This window comes from Echinops telfairi, unplaced genomic scaffold, assembly GCF_000313985.2.
Source record: "Echinops telfairi isolate 266 unplaced genomic scaffold, ASM31398v2 ScPeMD7_2291;HRSCAF=2852, whole genome shotgun sequence".
NCBI lineage: Eukaryota > Metazoa > Chordata > Mammalia > Afrosoricida > Tenrecidae > Echinops > Echinops telfairi.
The window spans coordinates 736632-748056 of record NW_022106189.1 but is presented as its reverse complement, the minus strand read 5'-3'; the positions used below and the strand labels follow the sequence as shown (position 1 = coordinate 748056).

The window sequence follows — 11425 nt, the reverse complement described above, 5'->3', positions numbered from 1 at the left end:
GGGTGTGTGTGTGTGTGTGTGTGTGTGTGTGTGTGTGTGTGTTTTAAGAGGCTCAGGCTTACTTGACTCTTGAAAACTTCTTCCAAGAAAGGCAGGCCCTTATTTGGTCTCGCCCCGTGGGGGGAATCGGGCGGTCTGAAAACAGGTTGTGGGCGAGGTCAAAGGGATGAAATCAGCTGGGAGACTGCTGGGGTGGCTGCAAGGAGCATCCCTGCTTCCTGGTCTGGCCCTGCCCCATTTCCTCACGTGACAATGGCATGTGTGAAGCTGGGGCAGAAGCTCCTCTGGTGCTGGCCCCACTGGGGCACAGAACCGAGTGACAGCTCCAATGTCTCTGTCCCACGTGAGACCTGTATGCTGGGAGCTCAGAGACTCTGGCCTGCCCCTTGACTCTTTACTTTGGTGCTATCTGGCTCCCTCCTGTCCCCCCACCCCAGAGCACGCTGCTTGCCAACTGGCCAGCGCCCAGCGTACCTCCCGGTGGGCCTCACTGGAGATCTTATTGGTGTAGCGGAGAACTTCCAGCTCCATGTCCGTCTTAAACACTCGGCTTTGGGAGGAGAAACACAGAGTGACAGGTTACTAATTGCAGCAGGGGCTGGCTGGACCCCTCCAGGGACACCTCGAGGTGTACCACACCTGCACAGCCCACACAGAGGCCAAACCTGTCCTTCCCAGGGAGGCAGACTATAGGTGGGCTGCCTGGGCATGGAGTGGGGGCAGGATGGGAACCTCTGAAGGAAGACACTACCCATGCTGACCCAGGACCAGCCTGAGCTGAGGGCTGCAGTGGGTGGGGGAAGAAGTCCAGCCTCTACAGACAGACACCCCAGCCCCAGGAGACTCCGTTTCCTCACCCATCAGAAACAAATTCCCCTGCCATCAAGTTGATCCCAACTCATAGCGACCTTACAGAGTAGGACTGCTCCTTAGGGCTTCTGAGGCCGTAAATGTCTATAGGAGCAGACAGCTTCATCTTTCTCCCCCTAGAAAGGCTCCTCCCTCCCCCTTTGGTTGGGGTAAAGTCCACATGGCGAGGCTGCTAGACTGTCCTTGACCTGAAGCATATTGACCTATAGGGCCCTTCCCAGTGGGTTGCCTCAGCCTCTCCCTTCACCCCACCCCCACACATCTGCCCAGGAATGACATGTGGCACTAGGCTAAGGTGACCAGACGTCCCGCTTTTGGCGGGACAGTCCCGATTTTTAACAATTTTTCCCGCGTCCCGAGGTGTACATCCCGATTTTTGGAAAGAATGCACGACAAGTTAGGGTATATAGTTTTCGGCTGCCATGTGGCTATTTCGCCAGGATATGAGTTTTATCAATGGTGTCCCACTTTACCAATGTTAAAATCTGGTCACCTTACACTAGGCCCCTGCCTGAGAAGGGTGGGGATGGGACAGGGAGCTGGCATTGCGGAAGTGGCTGGTCTGCAGAGAGAAGCAGGGGACTAGAAGCAGATAGGAGAAGGCTGATGAGAGAGCGGGGTGATGAGAGAGTAGGGTGCACAGGAGGCAGGAGACACCCAACCAGGGACCCTGTTGTCCAGTTGAGTCTCAGCTGTGTCCCCTCCAACTACATTCTGCAAGATCCTTCCAATAGACTCAAGCTAATCTGCAACAAGGGGTCCCCACACAAGAACGCTGAGGGATGGCGCGGGGCTCGGGGTCACGGAACAACAGCAATTCGTCAGACTTTGGTTAGGTTTCTGGTCTTTTCTATCAAGCCCACCCAGAAGCTGAGCAAATCCTGGTTTCCTGCTGCCACTGTTTCAAATAAGTAACGCTAGGACCACGGGCATTTCGATGGCGACTGTGCACGTCACTGCGTGCAGGAGCTCAGGAGACAGAGGCTGGGCGGGAGCCCCTGTGCTGGCCTGCCCTGCACTGTGCGACCTTCGGCAACCCCCTCACACCTCCCCTCGAGATGGAGTTGGTAGAAGGCTTTCTTCAGAGGGACCCCTGTGAGAAGGGGAAGCACCCAGATTGGCCTAGCCAGGTAAATATCACATGAGGAAGCCCGCCATCACACATGGGGAGAGAAGTGGTGGGGACCCTGATCTCTGATGGGAAGGTGGCCTGTGGGTGAGGCCCAGAGAAGAGGTGAGAGGTCTCCCCCCAATCCTCCCCTAAGGTCACCACTTCCGCAGACAGGAGGTGTCCTGGTGCAGCTCCGCGGCTGCCTCCAAACCCTTTGCTAGAAGGGGCCCAGCCTTTTAGCAAAGAGCCACTTTTCCCTCTGGCCAAGGAAACACGCTCAGAGCTCTTTCAAAGCCCTTGAGTTGATTCCAACTCATGGCCACCCAAGAGGGCAGAGAGGAAGTGATCCCAGGGGTCTTGGGTCCCCAGCAAGCAAGTCTCTTGAGTGGATGAGGTGGTGGCCACAGAGGGACAATCATGAGTAGGAATCAGGCTGTCCTCTATCCACCCCAGCTCACTGCCTGCTGCCCCTCGGAGCCTGGGCAGCATCCCCCGGTTCTCCTGTCAGCAGAGCTCCTGTGTTACCCTCCAGACATGACTCGGGCCATCTAAACTTGCTAAGTGGGCTTGGTCCAACCTGCTTGTGAGGACGGGTCTACCTACCACTCGGGGTCTGCTCCTGCTTGGCCATGCACACAAGGAGAAGCCACACAGCTGGGCAAATGGGCACAGAGGCTCCTGTCACCAGGCCCTGTGTCCGCCAAGGGTCTCAGAGAAACACGTGCCTGGGCTAAGCTTGGCTTTCCCCATCTCCCTAAGATGCCCTCTCCCCCTTCTGATGCCCCTCCCTCAGCCTCCCTCCCAGCAGGTGAACTCACTTCCGAGCAGAGAAGCCACCAGAAGGGCACACTCCCTCACCCTCCACACACCCACCACTCACAAGAAAAGGGATGCTCTCCCCCCACTGTGGCTCGGGGTCCCTCAACACACACACTAGAGTTTGGAGTTCCAACCCAAGCCTCCTCCATGCACCCCCTCCTGCCCTTTACTGGGAGACAGGCGCCTTCCCTCTCGCGGCCTCCTCCACCTCCAGCCACTTCCTGAAAGGAAACCATTAACCGTCCTTGTCTTTGGGGCGGAGGAGAGCAGGGCAGCTTGAACTTGTTCAAACCGCTGTTCTCCTCGCCTCCCACCTGCCCTCTTCTCACTTCACCTCTGGCCACACACCCAACAGGCAGACCTGGCTGCCAGGGGCCTGGCTTACCCCCAGAAACTTCCTCGGGGTCCCTTGACACACACTCCTCCCCTCCAACTGCTCTTTCTCAGTCTCCCCTGATGGGTCACCCCAACTCTACTCTCAGATTCCAGTCCTGAAGGTCGCCGGGCATCTGAGCTCAGCACAACGGCCACCCCTACCAGGGGGTGTGGCCTGCTGCTTAAATAAGTGACTGAGCATCACCCTAGACCTATCCGGCCAACGGCCAGGGGTCCATCTCCCAATTACCCTCTGACCTCTCCCTTCCTTCTACGCCCACCATGACCACTCCAGACACGACCCCTTTCTCTCAAGCTTGGACAACCTCTCTATACCTTCTATTGGCCTCTAGGCCTGGAAGTAGGGAGACCTGGTGGCTCAGTGGGGTAAGCCAAGGTCGGCGGTTCAAAACCACCATGAGACAAAGATAAGGCTGTCTGCTCCTATATAGACTCACACTGTCAGAAGCCCTAAGGGACAGTTCTATTCTGACCCATAGGGCTGCTGGGAACGGGTGGGTGGGTCTAGGGTCTGCCTGCTTCCTGACAGCTGTTGGGGATCTTTAGGAAAAACATACTTGATGATGCTTTAAAAGCCTCTCTGCAGGGACTCCCCAGAATAAAGTTCAAACTTGATGCATGGAGGGCAATGGTAGGTCAGTGGTAGAATCCTCACCTCCCACTCAGGAGACCAGGGATCGAGTCCTCACCATGCACCTCACAGGCAGTCATTGTGGAAACTTGTGTGCTTCAGCCAAGCTTCCACACTGAGGCAGGTTTAGAATACCTGGCAACCTACTTCTGAAAAATCAGCCAACAGGAACCCCTGAACCATGAAGATCCTTCTATTGTGCGTTTGAGTTATGTAAATTCTGAGCACCCGGTTTGCAGAAGGCTACGGACAACAGTGAAAGCCCAAATCCATTTGCAGAGTCCCCACACGGAGCCTGCTGACTCCTAACCAGGGATGTGATTACATTAATGTAATCATTAATGTTCTCTGTAAAGTCTCTCAGCACTATCTCCATTCCTGTGGGGTCCAGGGAGGGGCAGTCTCCCTTAGGGACTTAAGCACCTGGATGTCCTTGATGGACACGGCTGATCAATTCCCATGTCCACACTGCCTTGACCAGAAGTCCCTGGACCATCTAAGAAGCTCTTCTGTCTAACGCAATGCACCTGTCCCAATCAAGGGCCCAGTCCTGCTTCACATTGACACCCCACCCCCCCCCCCCCAACTACATCTGCCACTAAGCATGCTTTTATGACCAGTCTCTAAGTCGCCTTGTTCTGTGAACCCTTGGACACCTGGTGCTCATGGCCTCTCTTATCCAGAGGATGTGTCTTTGCCTTATCTTGGTCCCGCTTAAGACTTGATCATTAATGTTCTCTGTAAACTATATTTGAGGGCTGGGGTCTCTTTTGTCCCCTACAACACCATGAATCAGGGTATTGAGCAACCACAGCCAGTGAGAACCCACGCAGTTCTCCCAGCACCAGCCTTGATGAACTCAGCCCCCCACCCACCCTCCCTCCTCCAACCCCATCCCTGCCGGGAACTTGCTCCCGTCCTTTCCCTGGACAACACCTCTGGGGCATCTTCCAGTGCGCCCTTCCCCAGGCACAGGGAGGCTCCTTCCACTCCCCAGCACATTCTGGGCCGAACCCTTTCTCTGTGTTTCTGGGCAGTTCATATGATCACACAATTTATTTAAGATACCTCACCCCCACCCCGGCCCCCCAATGACAGGGCCCTGGGAAGGCAGGGTCCCAGTGAACCAGAGCAGACACCTAGCAGCTATTCCTGATAAGTACATGGAAGCAGGAAGCTGGAACCCAGTTCATCTCCAACAGAGAGTGAATGGTCTCATTTTAAAAAGAAAAAGAGGCCCTGTCTACTCAGCCCCTCTGTACCCCATCCCAGCCCACCCTTGGGGAGAGCCCATCAGGTGAGTGTGGGTGTTCTTCTTAGTCTGGTCTTCCCAGGGCAGAGCAGGGGCACGGATCACCCATAAGCAGGCAGGGAGAGTCAGCCCAAGAGAGGAGTCCCCTAGCATTGGCCCAGAGTCCACCCCTCCAGCCGGCCAGCCTCCTCACTGTAGCTTGGCCATTCTACTCCTCAGGGGAGGCTGGAAGCCACTTGTCTGAGCAGAAAGCAAGAAGCCTTGGATCTGAAACTTGTTCTCTTCCCGTCCATCGGGGTGAGAAGCTGGGCCTTTTCCTAATTTACCCAGAACTTATTTTTCTAGTCACATTTTGTAAAAATTCGAACCAAACCAAGACACATTATCCACAAGAATGGGCCTGCCTGGCTGAGCTCTGGCCTGTCCCACTTGAATGGAAACTCTAAAGGCGCTGAAAATGGGCAGCCTCTGTGCGCTGGCACGGCCATTACCCACCAGGCTCTCTGGGCCCTCAGCCTCACCACGGCACCAGGCGGAGAGGGAGGCCTCGCAGCCAGCCGGCCCAGTCCACCCCGTGACACAGAGGAGGCCTGGAGCCATGAAGATTGCTGCAGGAAACAACACGGCTTCGAGCATGCTGAACAACTTTCCATACTCACAGGAAGAATTCACTGCTCTGAATTTGAAGGCTATTGGGGCTGTACCTGCGGCCAAAAGAGGAAGAAAAAAGGGAACCTGCCCTGGCCTGGTATTATGGAGTGCACTGTGTCCCCCCAAAGTACCTGTGAGGGAGCTTCAAAGAGTGGGTAGAAAATGGAACGAAAAGACCATGGAACGTCCCACAAACGCTGTGAAGCCTTCTCATGCAGTGATTCACACTCTCTCTTTTACTTGTTGGCTGGTTCATATTGCCTGTCTCCCCCACCCGACCCCAGGCGGAACGGTCTGCTGTATTTACCTGTGGACACACCACGTACCAAGGAGCCCTGGTGGTGTAGTGGCTAGGCACTGGGCTGCCAGCCACAAGGTCAGTAGTTAGAAACCTCCAGCTGCTCTGCAGTAAAGACTTAACAGTCTCAGGTCACTACGAGTCAGAATTAACTCATAACAGTGAGTTGATAGCTGTGGTCAGGAGCTCTGGTGGCCACTCCGGCCACTCCTCAGGAGCCAGACAGGACACTCTGCTCCTGCAACCTCACACACTCTACGCTATCCTCGAGGGTCACTGTGAGGTGGCATCCACTCGAGGTCAGTGAGTTGTTTGTTTGTTTGTTTGTTTTATCCTGGTCTGTGGAGCTGCTAACCACAAGGTCAGCAGTTTGAACTCTCCAGCTGCCCCATGGAAGAAAGATGAGGCTTTCTACTCCCATGAAGACTGACAGTCTAGGAAACCCACACAGTCGCGGAGCTGACGTCAACTCAATGGCAGCGACTTTGGTGCTGTGCAATAAAAGGCCTTGGGAAAAGCTGCTGCTACTTGTGTATTGAAAGGACCAAAGTACCACCAACTTCGTGTTTAGACCTTGAATTATTCTTTGACTCCCTCAGACGGAGCTTTGACAGCATGTTTGCCATCTCTCTCTCATCCTGACTACATGTGCTGAATAAAATTAAAGTTGTCTCACTTAAAAAAAATCATTTTATTGGGGGGGGGGGGCTCTTACAACTCTTATAAGAATCCATACATCAATTGCATCAAGTACATTTGTTCATATGCTGCCATCATCATTTTCAAAACATTTTCTTTCTACTTAAGCCCTTGGTATCACCTCCTCTTTTTTTCCTCCCTCTCTTATGACCCCTTGATAAATTATAAATTATTATTTTCATCTTACACCATCCACTGTCCCCCTTCACCCACATTTCTGTTGTTCATCCTCCTTGGGGCGGGGGTTATACGTTGATCATTTCAATCAGTTCCCCCTTTCTCTGCCCACCTTACCCCTACCCTCATGGTACCATTACTCCCATTATTTATTGTTCCTGAGAGGCTCATCTGTCCTGGATGCAGAGTGTCAAGAGCTCTTATCTGTACCAGTGTACAAGCTCTGGTCTAGCCGGATTTGTAAGGTAGAACTTGGGTCATGCTGGGGGTCAATAAAGAACTAGAGAAATGTTGTGTGTTTCTTTGGTACTATATTGCACCCTGGATGGCTCATCCCTTCCTTGTGATCCCTCCATGAGGAGATGTCCAATTGTCTACAGATGGGCTTTGAGTCTCCACTCTGACCCCCCTCGTTCGCATCAATATGATTATTTGACTTGGGTCTTCTGATACCTGAATCCATTGACATCTTGTGTTTCAACCAGGCTGGTGTGCTTTTGCACGTGAGCTTTGTTGCTTCCCTGCTAGATGGCTACTTGTTTAACTTCAAGCCTTTAAGACCCCAGATGCTATATCTGCTAATAGCTGGGCACCATCAGCTTTCTTCACCATATTTGCGTATGCACCCATTTTGTCTTCGGTGATCGTGTTGGGGAGGTAAGCATCGCAGAATGCTGGGTTATTAGAACAAAGTGTTCTTTAGAGGCCCAATGTCCATCTGCTACCTTGATACTTCACATATAAATATATGTACATAGACCTATATCCCTATCATTATATATTAATATATTTATATATATACATGCCTATATTTATACCTTTAGAAATGTCTTTTGCCTCCTAGTTCTTTCCTCTATTTCCTCTTACTCTCCTCCTGTCCCACTATCATGCTTGACCTTCATTCGGCTCTTGGTAATTCCTCTAGAAAACTGCCTCACTTCGACAACTCTGTCATCAACATTTACCTCTAGGACAGAGGATCAGTCCAAAAGTATTGCTACCAAATTCATCAACGCCTTTATTGAACCACAATACCAGAATGTGCACAGTAGTACAAGCGTCTTCCTCAGCATCTCCTCCTCCATCTAGGTCTCTACACTTCATGAGGAGGTGCTTCCCTCTCTCTAGCCATTCCTGCAAGACTTCTGCCGTCTTCAAATTCGGGGACCTAAAGAAGTGTGCAGAGCAAGACCAGGGCGCCAGGGTGAACGAGGCAAGGTTGGCCGTCGGAATTCTCAGAGGACAGCCCTGTTATCCTCAAAGAATTAGCAAGTGCATTGCTGTGATGGGGAAAAAAATTCCTCAAAGTAACTTTCCCGGCCTGTTTTCCACCAATGCACTTTTCCATTTTCTCAAAACTTCTTCCTAATAAGCCTCCACGAAGGTACTGGGTCCTGCAGGAAAATCGATGAAAATGACCCCTTTCAGATCCAAAAAGAACAAGAACAAGACCTTGTACGCTAATGCCCTTACTTGAACAGGCCTGGCCCAGCAGAGTACCTCAGCAGTTGCTTCTCGATTGGACCTTGCTGTTGGAAGGCGCCCTAACAAGACGAAGTAAAACGCATGACTGAGAACTTGCCTGCAGTCCTCCTGTGTTTTGTCTGGACTCAAGCCAGGCATGTATGAACTAGGGCAGGAGCTACAGTCCTGACCTATCTCCCTGGAGAAGACTAAGCCATGAGTGGACAGAGGAGGCAGGGTCAGGACAGGAGAACCGTGACATCAGGTATGAGGTACCGGCAGAGACCTCAGACTTTCCCTCAGGTGAGTGTCGGGAAACGTGTGCCCCTGGCAGCCTCACGCAGAGTCCCCCAGTCATGGCCCTCCCCACCCCATAACCAACACCGCCTTGAGGGGCTGCACCAAGACACAGGCACCGGGCGCAGGAGCCTCCACCCACCCCAGGGCCGGCGTCTCCTGCTGCAGACCCAGGCCGAAATTTATTTGTGCAATCTTTTTTTTTTAATATTCATGGGTCACAAAACTGCCTGTGGGTATTAAACCCAGGATTAAGACATCAATTAACTGAGGCCTGAATGCTCCACTGATTAAAATAGTAGCAAGACAGGATGAGGTAGCTCCAAACGCCATCTCTGAGTTTCCGAGTGCCAGTGCTGAACGAAACCCATTAAAGGGCAATCCATCGCTCCTGGAGATGAAGCTGCAGGGGACGGTTCTGTGAGGTCCAGGGGGCAGGAATTTAATCCAACAGGGCACCCACCCCCCAGTCACGCCTCCCACCACCTCAGTCCTCTCCAAGAAACCAGAGACGGAAAGAAAGGAGTGGTTCTATTGACCTGTGATTTAATGTGATCCTGTGGCCTGCTTGTGGGCAAGGGCCAGGGTAGCACCCTCCGAGCCTGACCACCCTGGCCCCTCAACCTGATACTCCATAGCCCATCTCCGGCCTTCTGGCAGATAAAGACCCCTCAGGTTCTCACTCCTCCCTGGGAGCCCCCCTTTCTACCTGGTTTTCTAGGATAGCGGAGGGTTAAATGTCTACTCACTGGAAGACAAAGATGAACCACCCTGCTGGAATACTTTCCACCCAAGCGTCAGAATCTAGGTCATTATCTCCGAGTCTCTTCTAATTTGGGACCAGCTATCCAGGACGCAGGAACCGGGTGCATCTTGGCCCCTGGACCATGTGCCCTCGGCAGCTCCCACGGACACCAACAAGCAGGGGAGTGGAAGTCGATGCCACCCTGCTGCCTCATTAATACATGCAGGACCCTGCTACCCTGCGCAATGAACAGCTCTAAAAACAGCAGCTGACTCAATCTAGCACGTTCGCACTTTCGACCCAAGAATATGCACGGCAATTGCTGACAGGCTGGCTCTTCGATGACGCTTCCAGAGCTACTTAATGGAAACCAAGGAGGGGCCGACGCTCAGGCTGGGAGAGCAGCTGCCTTTCAGTCCCTGCCCTACCTGCGGATCAGTTTAATCCTGCGCAGAGCCGGCAAGCGGCCCCCAGCCTACATTATGGACCTAGGAGGCCTGCTCTCATTAAATCTCAACTTTTGACCTTCCCATGTGAACGTCATACCTAACCGCAGAAAAGACACGATCAGCTCTGATCTCGTGTGTGGGAGGGAGAGGGGGGCGGAGGGGGAGGGGGGGGTATGATTATAGAAGAATTGACAGGAAATCCAAAGAGCGCTGCTTGAGAGAATGGAACACAATAAAACAGTCACAGGAAGGAAATGAATGGCACCCAAACAAGAGAGCGAGAAGGGAAGTGTCCCTGTGGGCCCGCGCAGAAGCTGCTTGCTGCCTCCTGGTCAGAGGCTCTGGGAGAAGCCCCAGCCCTGGCCCAAATGCCCCCCAGAGCTGGGACGATGCATGTGGGTGGTGGGCAGGGCCCCACGGCTGTTACACAGTGCTCCTAGGAGCAGGACCCGGGCCCGGGGCTCAAAGCACCCCCTGTGCTTGCAGAGGTTTCAAACTGCGGGCCTTGTAGTGAGCTCCCTGGGTAACCACGACACCACCAGGGCTCTTCAATCACATAAATAAAATGCCTCTTTAAATAAGGTGCCCGGGGCTTAGCACAGTACCTTGTACCAGGAACTCTGACAGGACCAGGGCCATTGCAATTCAAGGCTGCCAGCTACTGGCGGACATCCTCTTTGGACCCTCGAGCCATCCTCCAGGAGACTCCGTGTCGTCAGCTAGTTCTACCACCCCGTTTCAGGGCAATGAAGCTGAAGCTCAGCAAGGCCAAGTGAGCCCCCAGTGGGAGCCAAGACTTCAGACACGCCGGTGTCCTGGCCCACACCAATGGCCTTTCCACCACAGCCAAGTCACTGTTTCCCACGGGACCTGGAGAGAAGTAGCTAACAGGACTCCAGGTCCACAGGTGCGCTGAGGAGTCCTGAGTTAATGTCACGGAAGCCCATGCTCTCTCAGGAGTGGGAGGGACCTGCCACCACACCTCTCTGAACATGTGTCAATTACTTCAAAAACCAAGCTCGTGGCCACTGACTGCCTTCCACCTCACAGTGATCCGACAGACCCAGGAGAAAGGCTCTGTGGGTTTTCAAGGATATAAACCTTTACGGGAGCAGAAGCCCGCGCCGATCTCCTGAGGGGCTGGCTGGCGAGGTCAAACTGCTGGCCTTGCCACTAGTGGCCCAGTGCATCCACCACTCAGTCCCCAGAGTTCCTGTCAGTGAATCAGAGGGTGAGCACCCTGACGACAGTGGGCTTCAGGGAGAATGGTGCTGTCACTAGGGCAGCCAGGACCGGGCTTGAAGCACATCCCTTCCCCCTGCCCCTGAGGGGGTACAAACAATGTGACATTTCCAAAATCCTTCTACTGTTACGTAGTTCTCATGCCAAATAAGTTCTTCTGCTGCTGGCTTTAAGGACCTCGGAGGTCTTCTATGAACGTGGAATCTACCTCAGAGATTTGGAAATGTCACCGGCATGAGAGCGTGCTTGCTTCAAGCTCCTGATTTGTCCCTGGGGTCCGAGTGCGTGGCCCAGTGGTGGGTGGTCTCCAGACACCCCCCCCCC

At 53.4% G+C, this 11425-nt stretch overlaps 1 protein-coding gene across 1 annotated transcript in view; it reads right to left on the bottom strand.

Moving 5' to 3' along the window:
• PEPD (peptidase D) overlaps positions 1-11425 on the bottom strand; it is a 152914-nt gene that overhangs the window by 76590 nt on the left and 64899 nt on the right. Inside the window, exon 8 of the mRNA XM_004704914.2 lies at positions 475-550. Coding sequence (XP_004704971.1) covers positions 475-550 — 76 coding nt within the window. The remainder of the gene's footprint in view (positions 1-474; positions 551-11425) is intronic.